Source organism: Schistocerca gregaria, chromosome 5 (assembly GCF_023897955.1).
Source record: "Schistocerca gregaria isolate iqSchGreg1 chromosome 5, iqSchGreg1.2, whole genome shotgun sequence".
Taxonomy (NCBI): domain Eukaryota; kingdom Metazoa; phylum Arthropoda; class Insecta; order Orthoptera; family Acrididae; genus Schistocerca; species Schistocerca gregaria.
Genome location: NC_064924.1, coordinates 148,651,510 through 148,668,869, shown reverse-complemented (window position 1 = coordinate 148,668,869; position 17,360 = coordinate 148,651,510). Strand labels below are relative to the sequence as shown.

Genomic DNA, 17,360 nt, shown 5'->3' with positions numbered 1-17,360 from the left:
GAGGGTAATACGGAACGCCGTGCTAGATCCCAACGGTCTCGTATCACTACCAGTCGAGATGACAGACATCTTATCCGCATGGCTGTAACGGATCGTGCAGCCACGTCTCCATCCATGAGTCAACAGATGGGGACGTTTGTAAGACAACAAACATCTGCACGAACAGTTCGACGACGTTTGCAGCATCATGGACTCTCAGCTCAGAGACCATGGCTGCAATTACCCTTGACGCTGCATCACAGACAGGAGCGCCTGCGATGGTGTTTTCAACTACGAATCTGGGTGCACGAATGGCAAAACGTCATTTTTTCGGATGAATCCAGGTTCTGTTTACAGCATCATGATGGTCGCATCCGTGTTTGGCGACATCGTAGTGAACGCACATTGGAAGCGTGTATTCGTCATCGCCATACTGGCGTATCACCCAACTTGATGGTATGGGGTGCCATTGGTTACACGTCTCTGTCACCTCTTGTTCACAGTGACGGCACTTTGAACAGTGGACGTTGCCTTTCAGATGTGTTACGACCCGTGGCTCTACCCTTAATTCGATCCCTGCGAAACCCTACATTTCAGCAGGATAGCGCACAATCACATGTTGCAGGTCCAGTACGGGCCTTTCTGGATACAACAAATGTTCGACTGCTGTCCTGGCCAGCACATTCTCCATATCTCTCACTAAGTAAAAACGTCTGGTCAATGGTAGCCGAGCAACTAACTCGTCACAGTACGCCAGTCAGTACTCTTAATGAACTGTGGTATCGTGTTGAAGCTGCATGGGCAGCTGTACCTGTACACGCCATCCAAGCTCTGATTGACTCAATACCCAGGCGCATACAGGGCCGTTATTACGGTCAGGGGTGGTTGTTCTGGGTACTGATTTCTCAGGATCTATGCACCCAAATTGCGTGAAAATCTAATCATATGTCAGTTCTAGTATAATATATTTGTGCAATGAATACCCGTTTATCATCTGCATTTATTCTTGGTGTAGTAATTTTAATGGCCACTAGTGCACATTGTTCTTACCATCGAAAACTGGAAAGCAAACACTGCGACTTGGAATGAGAGAGATTGAACACACCGAAGTATCTGAAAGTGTTAAGAGGTGAAACACGAATGAATGGTTTACAGAAATGCTTTGAATGAATTGTAGACAAACGCACTGTAAAGGCAGATTGCGGCAGATCTCAAAATTATTTAAAGCAAAGCAAAATAGGGTCACAAACACAGCACTAATCCAGACACTAAACAAATTCGGCTCGAAATGAATAATTGTCAAAGAAATAGTCTGGAGGTCCAACTGTTGCTTAAACTAGAATTATTATCTTTTCTTCAAAATTATCGAAAATACACACTGCTGTTATCTCGTTGGCCTATTACTTCACATGATTTGAAAATATTACACTCTCGTACGCAACCATACTAAATAGTACTATTAGCTACGGTTCTAAATTTCTAACGCATAATTATCTCCTTAAAAACAGTCCAGTGCGGTGCATGGCGCAGACAGCGCAGGGGCTATCGTACAGGGTGTGGCACTTCAAACCGGCCCTTAACATAACTGACACTCACATTCCATCAAATTAAAATAAACCCCTCCACGATTCTCAAACAGAGGTCACAGTTAGCTGTCATCTCAAAGAATGGCGTGTGGATTTTCTGTCTACCAATACCGGTTGATTTGGCAATTTATGCACCCAGACAAGTGAAACCATGACTCGTCACTCATGACGAGGATTACTGTTATGTAATTGCTTGCATTAAGGCATGTTGCCCTTCACTGACAATAATCGAACAAATGTTACCCATTTAAAATTCTGCAAGTATTTGTGTGCAGGGATCTGAACCAACCGCGACAATTAATTTATAAGCAAGCGTTTAATGGGAATGTAATAACCCATCAATCATGGCTGTGACATTTCGTATTTATCTAATTAATAGGGTTTTTATGAAGGATGTTCAGAATCTATAACATAGAGCGTGTTCTCTCTGTAATAGCTGCTTCTATTACATCTCATATCCTATGCTTCATAACTCCGTGTATCACACGGGGACAAATTTTGGCAGTGATTTGATGCAGCAAATACTTAAATAATTTTCTATGAGTCTTTACGCACCTACAGTAAGACGAAAGGAAATATTTTACGATTCTTTGGTTCGTTTTGTATCCTTAACTTTCATGTGGGTATGTATTGTAGTGTGAACGTTCTTTCAACCGAATAATGCAAATGGCGTGGTTACGTAAATTTCATCGTATGAAAAAAATAGCCAAATTTATATGAAACTGTGTTACTATTTCCAGTTAACTTCTATTAAAAATAATGATAAAACCAAAAATTGTATTCTAAAGGAGGTATAATGCAATGCTTAAAGGTAAATAATTTTATTGCGTCCTAACAGTGATGTTGAAGTGGCCCTAATAAACTTTCGTGGCACTGAATTACAAAATAAATTTGGTAAGTTTATGGCGAAAAGTTGAACCTACAGAATGGTATAAAATGACTAACATTTCAAATCTAAATTATGAAAATGATTTTCAACATTTGCAACAATCGTTAAAAAATTCATTTCTAGTAAAAAGATAGCTCTGTCATGTAATTCGTTAATGAAATGGTGTAGGAGTGGTGAATCTAAAACTCACCCGTACCCAGAGGCAATGGAGGCCGTGTACCCCCTCCTTTCCCCGCCCCCTGGCTCTCACGGATTAGGAAAATATACTGCAATCAGGTGTTTTTTCTTTCAAGAAAATGAATTAAAAATTGGTATTTCGAAAATTTTTAACAGGGTCCAAACTGAGTTTTTTTAATGGTTACTTACAAGTCGATATTTGTCTTCTCAAATATTAAAAGTACTTCATACTACTTCATATCCATAGGTTTGCCCTCCCCCTCCCCCCTTCTAAAATATCTTATGGGTGGTACAAGCCATGTGAGCAACTAATTCGTGAGCAATTATCCCGCCTCGAAAATAAAACTAACCGTATTGAATCAACAATGAAAAATCACACCGAAACTTTACCTATCTCAAACTTATCATAAATGAAGCAGGAGCAAGCAATGCAGCGATAACGTTACCTGAATATCTTCACATTTCTGAAATCAGTCTATACTAAAACTTATTTCCAAAAATCAACATCCTCTATGATTGCATCTCCTTCTTCTGCAAGTTATTCCCAGACCGCTAAGGATCGCGAACAAAACCAGACTCTGTCACTCATCACTCGCGAATGCTGCACAGGCAACGACAGTATACTGACAACCAAAGATCACACTGCTTGTGCGCGGAATCTCTGTGGCGTAACGTACAGATTATTGAAAACTTCTGTTTGAAAAAAATTATTCGTTTGATATTTTATATCTTGGAAACGGGATTGAAGAACTTCTTACGGCGTGGATGGGTGAAGACAATATCATCCTCGTCCAGTGGTACTGGGAATTGCATATTATCTGCATGGCATCGGATATTGTCATCACGCCATCCCCATGTTAGTTCGTTATCCATACCCTGGGGGAGCTGGATAAAAGGTGAAACATTATACTATGAGTGATTCTGAGAGGATGTACTTCAACATTTTTTTAAATAGCTCTGTTGGTTTATCCATATATCCCTGTATGCTTATGAGTATTAGAGTATTACTTTCGTTTGTAGCCATTCCTCAACTTCTTACTTTTCTTTCTGTGAAGACATAAGCGCAAGTGCTTTCTTACTATCTTTCTTTGTTTTATGAGTTTACTTGTTTTTGATGATGCCATTTACTTGTTTTCTGTCAGTTTCCTGGTTAAATCTCAATTATATTTTCATTCTTGTGCTACATTATCTACTTTTCCTCTCCCACAGCATTTGTTAATTTATTCTTCTTAATGCAATATTTAATATTCTGCTCTATTTTTTTCAACTTCATACATTAATGCGTGAGTGATATTGATTGTTCCCGGGTAAAATGTGTGTGTCATATGTCTTGACTATATGGATGTGTGTATGAAATAGTTCTCCTTCAGCACACTTCACATGAGGACAATGAATTTGGTTTTTTCTTTTGTTTTTTCTTTATTCTGTTTTCTGAGTTGTCTGTTCTGTTTTATTTAACGTGCACCACTGGATTGTAACCTTTTTGCTATCTGCAAGTGCAAATTCTAGAGTTTTCTGCTTACTTCAAATTTTTTGCATTCTGCTTCGTAATTTCATTACCTAACCAAGACCTCTGTGCTTCTGAACTAGTTTTATGTGCTTCTGGAGAAATGTTACAAAGGTTATAGTTACAAAAAGTGATATTGAGCTACATGATCTTGAGAACACTGTTGTTTAATTTTAATACGTTTCTTGTGCTAAAGAACTGGATGATTTATTTCTTGCATTTGTTTAGGTCAGGGATGATAAAAGCGTGACCGTCCGCAATACTATTGGTAGTATAAGCAACTATTGTTCCTCTGTCGCTACTTTAATTATGTTTACCAGGTATATAAGAACAAATGTTAACCTCAAGTAGACCTACGACCGAAACAAACAAAAAATATCCAGAATGAAATTTTCGCTCTTCAGTGGAGTGTGCGCAAATATGTATCTTCCTGGCAGATTGAAATTGTGTGCCGGAACGGGAGAAATACGACTCACGATCTGTGCCCACAGATTTACTTCCGCCAGTAGCTCATCTCCAACCTTCTAAACTTCACAAAAGTTCTCCTGCGATATAAAAAGCTATATTAGCCATTCAACAACACCTATTACATTACTGACGTAGAACATTACGCATTGCCATCTTCTACCTGAAATGTTGGTCGATGCAGTGGTATCAATCCTGAAACGTTTCTAAAAATGTCATACGATCATAGATCAACATCTGTACACACAGTTTAATGAACAGTATTTGCAACAACATATGCTGCCTACATCGTAGACAACACAATGATCAAAATTCAGCCTGTTTTACTTGTTATATATTGGCTGTAGTAAATATTAATTAAATAAACAGTTTTACATTTTTCTCACAAACATCTGAAATTCACTTCCAGATACAACACCAGTTTCAAGCAATAAAATAGAATATCGGTTTAGCTGTCGACACGACTAAATACTAAACCTACTTTCCACCGAACGTCAAAATACGAAATAATCCTACTACCTGTTTGTGACACTCACATTGTCAACATACATATGCTTAGGTACACACTGTTCACAACAGATTTATCGAAAGGACAAAATCTAGCAGAACAGCCAATTATATTCACTCAGAATTGCTCGTAGTAAAATGTTTTACATCTGTATCTCCCCTCCCCCCTTCCCCCCATGTACTAAAAACGAACTAACGTTGGCGATGACTCGTTGGACGAGTTACCATCTACATCTATAACTACATCATCTACATGATTACTCTGCAATTCACACTTAAGTGTCTGGCAGAGAGTTCATCCAACAATTTTCATACTACGTCTCTACCATTCCACTCTCTAATGGCGCGTGGGAGAAAGGGACACCTAAATCTTTCTGTTTGAGCTTTGATTTCTCTTATTATATTTTGATGATCATTTCTCCCTACGTAGGAGGGTGTCAACAAAATATTTTCGCATTCAGAATAGAAAGTTGATGATTGAAATGTCATAAATAGACATTAGCCGCAAAGGAAAACGCCTTTGGTTCAGTGACTGCCACCCCAACTGGCGTATCATATCATTGACACTCTCAACCCTATTGCGCGATACCACGAAACGAGCTGCCCTTCTTTGCACTTTCTCGATGTCCTCCGTCAATCCTACCTGGTAAGGATCCAACACCGCGCAGCAATAGTCCAGCAGAGGACGGACAAGTGTAATGTAGGCTGTCTCTTTAGTGGGTTTGTCGCATCTTCTAAGTGTTCTGCTAAGAGAGCAATCTTTGTTTTACCTTTCCCACAACTCTATCTATATGGTATTTACAGTTTAAGTTGCTCATAATTGTAATTCCTATGTATTTAGTCGAACTAACATCCCTTAGATTTGTGCGATTTATCGTATACCCAAAATTTATCGGATTACTTTTAGTACCCATATAGATGACCTTGCACTTATCTTTGTTTAGCGCCAATTGCCACTTTTCGCACCATACAGAAATTCTCTCTAGATCATTTTGTAAATGGAATTGATCGTCTGATGATTTTACTAGACGGTAAAGCACAGCGTCATCTGCAAACAATCTAAGGGGGCTGCTCGGATTATCACCTAGATCATTAATGTAAATCAGGAACAGCAGATGGCCCATGACACTACCTTGCGGAACGCCAGATATCACTTCTGTTCTATTTGATGATGCACTGTCTATCACTACGAACTGTGACCTCTCTGAGAGGAATCACGAATCCAGTCACACAACTGAGACGATACTCCATATGCAAGCAATTTGATTAACAGTCGCTTGTGAGGAACGGTACCAAAAGCCTTCTGGAAATCTAGGAATATGGAATCGATCTGAAATTCCTTGTCCACAGCACTCATTACTTCATGGGAATACAGAGCTAGCTGCGTTGTAGAAGAACCATATTTGCTTAATCCGTGTTGGTTGTGTATCAATAAATCATTTTCTTCAAGGTGATTCATTATGTTGGAGTACAGTATATGCTCCAAAATCCTACGGCAAATTGAGGTCAGTGATATGGGTCTGTAATTCAATGGGTTACTCCTATTTCCTTTCTTGAATGTTGCTATGACCTGTGCTACTCTCCAGTCCTTAAGAACAGACCTATCTTCAGGTGAGCGGTTGTATATGATTGCTAAGTAATGCGCTATTGTGTCTGCATACTCTGAGAGGAACCTGATCAGTATACCACCTGGACCGGAAGACTTGCCTTTCTTAAGTGATTTAAGTTTCTTCGCAACACCTAAGGTATCTACTTTTATATAACTCATGTTACAGCTGCTCTGGTTTCGAATTCAGGAATATTTTCTTCGTATCCTTTCGTGAAGGAATTACGGAAAAGTGTATTTAGTAACTCCGCTTTAGTAACGGCATCATCGTTAACATTTCCATCGCTATCGTGCAGTGACGGTATTGACTGTTTTTTGCCACTGGTGTACTTTACTTACGACCAGAATCTCTTTAGGTTTTCCACCAAATTTTGAGACAATGTTTTATTGTGGAAACTAATAAAAGCATCTCGCATTGACTTCCTCACCAAATTTCAAGCTGCCGTGAAACTTAGCCAGTCTAAGGGATTTTACGTTCTTCTGAATTTGGCATGCTTTTTTCGTTGCTTCTGCAACAGTGTTCTGACGTGTTTAGTGTACCATGTTGGATCAGTCCCGTCTCTTATTATGCGGTTTGAAGCTGTCAATTGCTGTCGATACTGTATCTTTGAATTTGAGCCGTATCTGATCTACACTTACATAACTAGCTTTCCATGCCATAGCAAGTTCTGCAATCCTGTTTCTAAGAAATAAAATAGGGACTTAAGAAGTGATGCAGCAGAAGGGGAGACGTGAGATTGAGAGAGAAATGATGAGGGAGGGCATGGTTTGCGGGAAGAGAACGGAGGAGGGGACGTCATAGACAAAAATATGATCAAAGTCGATATTGTCCTCCACCCATGATCCACAGTGGCTAGTGCCTTCCTAATAATATCTATTAAAGCTAATGGAGAATCTGCAGAAGGTTTCCTATTCTGGCTGCATTCGAACGAAATTCAAACATACTTAACTATTACCTTACAGTAACATAAAATTAACAAAAACTGAAATTAATTACCAGTTTCCAATCAACGTACGCACTGTTGTTGCATATTTTTACGCCTCACAATGTATTCTGTTATATGTAATTAACATCTTCTAGTTCATAAATTGCTACCTTCAAATTTCAAAGTAGTACGATTAGAAATTTTTGCCATGTTTGCTTACCAAGTTGTTAAAAACTCAAACATATACATTTCGTTTGGATTTTTCTCATGATTATTTCGTAAAACTCTAACTGTCTCACCCTAACTAATAATAATTATAGATATAACATGAATACTGCTATTAATATAAATATTAAGTTAGTATTTACTGCTTCACATTTTTCTAGACAGTAAATTAAAAGAAAAACCTTATTTAATTTGATCTCTGACAAGATATTCGAGTAATTTTTTGGTGCACGTATTCAGCACTTAGAGGTATGTTAGATGCACGCATGTGATTGAACCATACCAGCAGTAACTTCTCGTTGTCTTCTAACTTAGCGCTACCGAATCGTCTACATTTGTTTCCGGAAACTGATGCACCAGCATTAATGATTTTTCCTCGATTCTTAATCATCACAGATAAAGCCGATTTGGTAATTCCAAACTGCTTTTCAATTGCTGTTTTCTTTGTAGCACGGTCTACCTCATCTATATTCTTAAGCTTTACATATATATTTAGAATTGCGTTTTTCCTGTTCGCCGTGTTTCGCGTGTTACCCTCTGTAGATTTTTATACACTAGTCTAACTCGACTAGGCTACGATTAAAAGAACACCTGGCATTGAATACGTTTCTAAATGTTAATGCACTTGTCATGATAGTGCACTTCCATAAAAAGTTCCGATCACAGTTACTCTACGACCACGGGCACTTGACCCTGGATGGCATTTCCCATGGATCTGGGTTCTCGACGTCACCCACTTCATTATAATGTGTTAAACATCTATGGATACATGGTTTTTAAAGTTTACCAGCAAAATTTCTCACGTGCACGTGTTACCTCTAATCTCTTTCATTCGAGACTCCTATTTCCTTATAGGTAAGCTCAAATTGGGATCTATACGTTTCTTGACATCCAGAAAGCTTTTTGTGCAGTTATGCATCGTCGTCTAGTAAACAAAACACGCCCGTCCAGAATAACGTAATACCTACAAATAAGGAAAGGAAAAAAAATCTGTATGTCGTTTGACTACACAATCAGTTATTAGTAACTGCGCTCAGCCATAACCGCAAAGTATCTGAGAGTAATCGAATCGGTACTTAGAAGAAAGGAAGAAATAGAAAACCTCCTTTTGTGGGGAAATACGAAAAACACTCTCTTGATTTTATTCAAGATCGTTTTAACCAATTTGTTATCATTTTTATTTCAGATTTTCCTCATTACAGAGGGTCATCTCCAACATAATAATTTACTTGGAAATTACAATACAAACAATAAACGTTCTTAAACTATATTCTCAAAATATTCCTCCAGGTGTTTCGATCCTGTGTGTCCTCTTCCTCTGCGCCCATTCTCCTCATTGTGTGCTGTACATTTTGGAGCCAGGTGGTCATAGGTCGTCCTCTTCTTCTTCTCCGCTCCGGTTCCCACTCCAGTATCAATTTTGGTATTCTGGTTTTCTCCATTCGTCGTGCATGTCCGTACCACTGTAATTTCTTCCTATCCATTACGTCAGATATTCTTTCTTTCATTTCCATTCTCCTTATTACTTCGGTGTTCCTTATCTTTTCTTTCCTAGAGATTCTTGCCGATCTTCTCCAAAAGTCCATCACTAGAGCTTGTAATTTTTTAATGTGCTTCATGTTAATTGTATATGAAATTCATCACATAAACCTACTATCTCAGTACCTTGGAAAGATGAATTGGATTGACCTGAAGAACTCACTCTCCCCTGATTTTAATCAAGTTTGTTTTAACCAAATACATAAATGAGATTCCTTACATCAACTACTGTCTCAGTACCTTGGAGGGATGAACTGCATTGGCTTCAAGGACTCGTCACTATATTAAAAACATAGGATTTGTTCCCTTCTTCAAACTGATTATCAGTTAGGCATTAAAACTTTGTACAACATTGAATCCTGTCTTTCATGGGAATCAGCGTACTGTTGTGTAAACTTCGTCTGTTCGTGTGATTTTTTCTTTTCGTTGTCTCAAAATTGATGAAAAGAGTGCCCTCGCAATGGCAAGTACCAATAAATCTTTATAAATCGTCTTCCAGCAACAAACTGAAGGAGAAACCGCACTAGAGTGTTAAGGTTTTAACCCCCACAGGCGTCACTGAAAAGTCGTTTATTTTTTAACCACAGCTTGCTATATACTTCTTCAGGTCCACGTTTAGCTTCTCCTTCGGAATAAACATAGAAATGGAAAGAATCTCTTTTCATGTTGTGTATGCTGAATACATATAGCCAGGCTTTCCTCAGACAGATTTTCTGAAGAGGGAATTTTGGTAAAAGGAGGTTTTGCCTGAAGTCAAACAAGTGCTCGAACCTTTGGATCATTGGTAGAAAGAAGTTTTATACAACTGTTTGTAAAAAGTGAAACAGTCAGAAGCAATAGCCAGCAACACGCCACGATAAGCGGAAGTGTAGTGTCATGTCCCTAATCGGCGGAGTGAATTTCATTGTGATCACAGCTCTCGGTTCTGTTGATTCACTTTTCCCAAACAATAGTGTAATTCTTTCCGTTATAAAACTTGCGAGCTTGACGAACATGAGTGATCTTTTCGGTGACAGAAGCTCGCTTTACACTGTCGTTCAGACTTTTATCTTTGTAATTAGTTCTTCACAAGTACTAAAGATATAGATTTTAGGACGTAAAAATCTATAGCCGTAATATGTTAAAAAAGTCACATTATACTGCCTTAGTGTGTATTTTTGTTTGCAAAAGAGGCTTTACAAAAGATGTTTAGTTCAGCATTCAAATACAGTGTTATTCTAAATGATGGACCCACTTTCAGAAATTCGTATGTATTCAAGTACAAATCCAAAATGAACCAGCTTTATACCAAGAGAAAGAAGAAGTTTCTCAAAGTTTTTGGGGGGCGGCGGCGGGCGGGCGGTGATGGTTTCAGAAGCGGCCGGTAGAGTTCGCGCGGCAAAAGGGCCGTCATTACGTTTCACTGTCAGTTGTGAGTGAGATGGCGACTGTGGAGTACAAGGCTCTCTGCGTTCTTGAGTTCGCAAAAAGTGAGTCGCAAATTGTAGTGCAACGGGCATTTCGTATCAAATTCGATGTTCAACCACCAAATCGCAAAACATTAGCCTTCTGGTTCAATGGATTTAAGCAGACTGCGAGTGTGTGCAAAGGAAAAAGCACAGGCCGACCGCGTAAGTGAGTGGATGATGTCCGACAAATTCAAGAAAGTTTTGTGCGCAGTCTCAGTAACTCTACCAATAGAGCCAGATGAGAACTTGGAATACCCCAACTAACTGAAACTTCCTGGCAGATTAAAACTGTGTGCCGGACCGAGACTCGAATTCGGGACCTTTGCCTTTCGCGGGCAAGTGCTCTACCAACTGAAACTTTCTTTTTCATATCAGCGCACATTCCGCTGCAGAGTCAAAATCTCATTCTGTAAACATCCCCTGGGCTATGGCTAAGCCATGTCTCCGCAGTATCCTTTCTTTCAGGAGTGCTAGTTCTACAAGGTTCGCAGGAGAGCTTCTGTTAAGTTGGAAAGGTAGGAGACGAGCTACTGGCAGAAGTAAAGCTGTGAGGACGGGGCGTGAGTCGTGCTCAGGTAGCTCAGTTGGTAGAGCAGTTGCCCGCGAAAGACAAAGGTCCCGAGTTCGAGTCTCGGTCCGACACACAGTTTTAATCTGCCAGGAAGTTTCGTATCAGCGAACACTCCGCTGCAGAGTGAAAATCTCATTCTGGACCCCAACTAACTGTATGGAAGGTTCTGAAATGCCGTTTTCTGTACAATCCCTCCCGGTTACAACTTGTGCAGGCTGACAACCAAAATGACAAAGAGTAGCGTCTCGCATTTTGTGTTTATGTGGTAGCAAGGATGGAGGTTAACGCATTTGTACAGCGTGTAATTTTTAGCAATGAGCGACATTCCACTTTAGTGGAAAAGTCAGGAGACACTATCTTCGCAAATGGGATTTGGAAAATCCACATTCACCACTGAAATGCGAAAGAGACTCACCGCAGATCATCGTGTTCTGTGCCGTATCCCGTACAACGGTTTATGGACCATTTATCTTTGTGGACGGAACTGTAAAGGGAATCAAGTTACAAATTATTACATTTATTAAATTGATATCGAACATTATGAAAAAAATCTTTCTAACTTCCTCTTTACATTGATATAAAGTTTGCTCATTTCGGATTTGTACTTCAATAAATAGGAAGTTTTGAAAATGGGTCCATCATTTAGAATAGCCCTGTACTTTATATTCTGATTGCTGCAGTGCGTTTCTTTAACAGGGTATTGGTTATGTGTTCATCTATAAAAGAGCAAATGTTGTACGATATTGCATAACCGCGAGGTCCACACTCGCTCTGTTATTCGCGAAAACCTGGTTTGCGGTTACTAATGACGTTAATCGAAAGTTTCCTTTATTCTTTATGCAATACACAATACTAAGTACATTTTTAAACAGAGTCATGCTTTCATTGCCTTTCATTACATGATAAACAAAAATGCTATCGCGTTTAGGTGGTGTTTTTCTTTGAGCTCGCCTCCATAATGACGATTTTCGGTCCATTAGCCGCATTAAGTATGTGTCCTGATCATTTTTAGAACGTACACGAAGCAAAGTTTTCAAGGAAAGTGCCTTCTGATCTACACTTAACCTTTCAGTACGTCTATATTTTGAGGGACGAACATCACTATTGTTTGTCATAGACGGTATTGTTACACTTGTCCTAATACTCGAATACTCGTCACTACAAATTCGTTTGTTTTGCTGCACTTCATAAGTATTATTTATGTTTCTGGAAGACGATGCAGTTCTTCTTCATTGCTGCAGTAGAGTTAACACAACATACCCTCGTTAAAACGAATCCTGAGGGACCGAAAAATCAAGAGTTTGTGTTAAATAATTTGTATTAAGTGAGAAATACAGATTTTAATATTTATTCATGTACAGTACAACAATAATGATTAATACACTACACTATCAATCATTTTACATTACTTTAGGCTTATAACACCGAAAGTGACTGTAAAGGTACAAGTACTCACATATTTCAGTACTTTATTTAAAAAAATTTCAATCATGGTTCGCTGAAGCTCAAGGAACCAAAATACCTTGTAATTTCACAACCAACTGCAAGTACTGCGTCCGTAAACTCAGTAGTGATGCAGGATGTTAAAGCAAATCGTTTTAAACTCTCCTGCCGGCCAGCGTGGCCGAGTGGTTCTAGGCGCTACAGTATGAAACCGCGCGACCGCTACGGTCGCAGGTTCGAATCCAGCCTCAGGCATGGATTTGTATGATATCCTTAGGTTAGTTAGGTTTCAGTAGTTCTTAAAGTTGTAGGGGACTAATGACCTCACATGTTAAGTCCCATAGTGCTCAGAGCCATTTGAACCATTTAAAGTCTCCAAGATTGTAAACATCTTCTGATGGGTAGATTAAATGGTATCTGTATCCCCCTCCTCCTCACGTTCTTCCGATGATCCTCACAGCTCTCACAGCTTTTCTCACATCACATTCCACAAAAGCACATGCGGCAACACCGTCGTCAGCACTAATGAATTCCTCAAAAACAATCCTGGAGTAACGCTTTGCAGGAGTGTCCATTGATTTTGTGAAGTGGCTTCGTCTAACTCGTGGACATCATCAGTGCTGCTGTTTCTCCAGGCTCTGTTAAAGCGCTTCTGTATGTGACGTGGCGTCACGGAATTCGAGGTGGCTGCAATGGTTTTTATTGCTTGAAGTAGATTTCAAGTCGGGGTTGCAGTATTCTTTTGAGCAGCACCAATTGCAGCTCTTACAAGCCGCTTCTCTTCATTATGATGCCTTGATCCAAGGGCTGAAGGAGGCTGTCGCGGTTTTTGTGGGGAAAACTGAACCCTTATGTTCGTTAGTATGAGATCCTGTGCGTTATTGGCAATACTTCTGTACAATGTAAGAAGAACACAACCATTCCACTGCTGAAACGAAGAAGCCACTTGCGGAATGATGTGTCGTCGATCCAAGCTTTCTTGTAGTGAGAACAGATGCAAGATAAGGTGACCATATTTATATGTTTAAAACAACGCAGTTTCACGGACTCGCCGATAATCGAATGACGAAACTTCTCACTGCTGTCCGCAGTATATACGAGACCGACAGTTACACGTTTTTTAGTGCGTGCTCCACCATGACATTTATCATCTTTTATCCTCAGGGTGCGATATTTTTAAGTATGTAGGAAAGTCCAGTTTTGTCTATATTGAACACAAGGTACGAGACATGCTTTTCCCTTACTTAGCCGAAGTCACGCGACCAACTGCTCACACTTTCTTCAGCAACTTTGTTTACTTCACCACAAATTTGTGCAGATAAAAATGAATGTCTCTTTTGAAACAGTTACAGTCATCTGGCACAACAATTAAAGACTCTGATGCATACGTTTTTGACAGTCTCATTTGCTTTTGACTGACACATAAGGCAACTTAAAGGTAAGTTATGTGCACGCAACTGATTGAACCATTCCAGCAGTAACTTCTCGTTGTCTTCTAACTTAGCGCTACCAAATCGTCTACATTTGTTTCCGGAAACTGATGCAGCAGCATTAATGATTTTTCCTCGATTCTTAATCATCACAGATAAAGCAGATTTAGGATTTCCAAATTATTTTTCAATTGCTGTTTTGTTTGTACCACGATCTACCTCATCTATAGTCTTAAGCTTTACCTGTATATATAGAGTTGTCTGTTTCCTGTTTGCAATGTTTCGCGTGTTACCCTTTGTTGATTTTTATACTGTATTCTAACTCGTTTAGGCTACGATTAAAAGAACACCTGGCATCGAATACGTTACTAAATGTTAATGCACAGATTATTAAATTTATTTAAATGTGCCGTACACGCTGACCATTGAGAAAATAATCGCAGCTGCCGAAGTAGAATATGTTAGAAACGATTCAACAGTGGGTAGTTAACTTTGTAGTTACTTTTTTGCGTTCATTTCTGAAAAAATAACACTTAAAAACACAACAATGTAGCCTGAGAAGTTTGTGTTATAATGAAATTTAATTACGCTAGGGACTGAAAAAGAGTTCGTAATTCGTCTTAACCGAAATTCGTGTTAACGATAAAACTCCACATAAGATTCTTGGCGGGGGCAATATCTTTTTCACATTAACGGCGTGTTCATCTTAAGCGACTTCGTGCTAACGAGGTTATACTGTATCACTTTCAAAGGTGGATGAAATTGTAGCACTAACCTAAATACGAAACAATTGAAAAGTGGGCATACATTAGAAAACATCACATTATATTAGAAACGCCAACTAACACGGTCTTAAAACATCCAGAACAGTTACTACATCAGTGACTATTACCAGTTTACCTTTAATGAGTAATATCGAAACTCATACGTCAGAGATTAAACTCAGAACAATTCTCTGACGCATTGTAAAGAAGAGGTTTAAAGCAACTGAACAGCAGATACGAACATCAGCTGTTTGCACGACCACAGCGTCGAGGGAAGACGAACTCAGAACGGATACGTTCGCCTCTTCAAACTAACTACATATTGCCAAGATCAAATGGTTCAAATGGCTCTAAGCACTATGGGACTTATCATCTGAGGTTATCAGTCCCCTGGACTTAGAACTAATTAAGCCTAACTAACCTATGGACATCACATACATCAATGCCCGAGGCAGGATTCGAACTTGCGACCATAGCAGCAGCGCGGTTCTCGACTGAAGTGCCTGGAACCGCTCGGTCACAACGGCCAAGTCCGATTAAGCCACCGTGGTTTTCGTTCTCTTTTGTTAGCGCCCAGTGTGGCTCTATATTCTATCAAACGTCTGGTGATAAAGAAGAAATATTGAATTTTTGGCACTGGTCCCTTCTTCAAATTATCGATTTAATATTAAGGTTGAATGGTGGCATAGGTCTATTAGTATGGCCCCCAAATTTATTAGAAACATCCTCATCAAATGTAATTCATGGACGAAAGAGTACACTTACATAATCGCCCGATAAATTTTTAAATACTGTTCGACAGTCTGTGATGTTTCCGAAACTGTATTTAAATAAGTGACCGAGATTATTGGAAGTAGAGCTGTGAGTTTCGTTTCTGGTTCGGATTCGCTTAGTGTACCGTAGGTGAGAAGCATATTGAGTGTTGTTGGGCGGCCTGTGATCCCTGCCAAAATGCGCTTACGGTAGTCACAGAGAACGTTCGAAGAAGAGTTATGAACTCCGCTACTGATTAGCCTCTTTAAATTCGTCTCGCTCAATGAACGTTACATTTAAAATTAATTACATTTAGATTTACACACAGCTGAATCCTATCTTTCCACGTTCCATCCAAGAATCGTAAAGAAAACATAAATTGTCGGGCATGTTATCCTGAAACGCTATTACGGTATATACCATTACCTTTGCCCCATACACTGTCGTGCTAAGGATGAGTATAGACTTACATATTGTCCATCTCCTTATCTTCCATATGCACGCCGCAAATTACCCGTGTCCGCAGCTCGTGGTCGTGCGGTAGCGTTCTCGCTTCCCAGGCCCGGGTTCCCGGGTTTGATTCCCGGTTGTGTCAGGCATTTTCTCTGCCTCGTGATGACTGGGTGTTGTGTGATGTCCTTAGGTTAGTTAGGTTTAAGTAGTTCTAAGTTCTAGGGGACTGATGACCACAGATGTTAAGTCCCATAGTGCTCAGAGCCATTTGAACCAAATTACCCGTAACCCATATAACATTTCTCTTGATAGATTGATATTCACGATTATTTAAGATAACAACTTCGGGAACAGTGAAGTTATCACTGATTGTCACTGTATATAGGAATTCTTTCGGTTGCAACGTTATATAACAGAATACATACTAAGGTATAAAATGGACAGGAACAGCGAACGCACAGAACTGATGGGAAATGGTTATAAATATTCATGTCGGTAAGTCATAAGTCACGTCTGAATTTCCTTTAATGACAGTGCTTTCATACTAGTGAAAAATACTGTCCCACACAAATAGTTACCCTTGCTATTTACATCTCTATAGTCCTTACTTGTTGTAACGTTGTAAGTCATTATCTGAGAAACTCGGGCTATCTACACTGGTGTCATGTACAGAAGCAGATGATATTTCATGTTTTCTTCCAGATGACTGGTCAGTGCCTGGTCGCTATATTCAGCATACTGTTTGGAGACAAGATGCTGTCTCTAGGATTCAACACAACGAGCGCTGCCGTAATCATGAACACGATGATGGCAGTGATGCAGTTCTCTGGTGAGTGTGCAACCAGCTTCAAACACTGCTGCAAGTGTTACTTAGTGGTAGAAATTATTTTGGAAAGCTGTTTCGCTGAGTCTCATGACTGACGATACTACGGCGATATATGAAAAGAGAAAATGTGAAATTTCAGTCTAAAGGTATTTGACTAATCCACGTTGTTGGACATGGTCAGTAATGTGGAAAAGCAAACTTCACTTTCGATGATATCTGTATTTGTACAGATCGTGTTTTCATAAAAAGATATGACCCATTTCGAT

General features: G+C 39.4%; 1 protein-coding gene across 4 annotated transcripts in view; it reads left to right on the top strand.

Moving 5' to 3' along the window:
• Window positions 1-17,360, top strand: part of LOC126272614 (monocarboxylate transporter 2-like) — a 109,373-nt gene that overhangs the window by 49,812 nt on the left and 42,201 nt on the right. For all 4 annotated transcript variants that reach the window (XM_049975563.1, XM_049975561.1, XM_049975562.1 and 1 more), the window contains exon 3: window positions 16,971-17,097. In XM_049975563.1, the coding sequence (XP_049831520.1) occupies window positions 16,971-17,097 (127 nt within the window). The remainder of the gene's footprint in view (window positions 1-16,970; window positions 17,098-17,360) is intronic.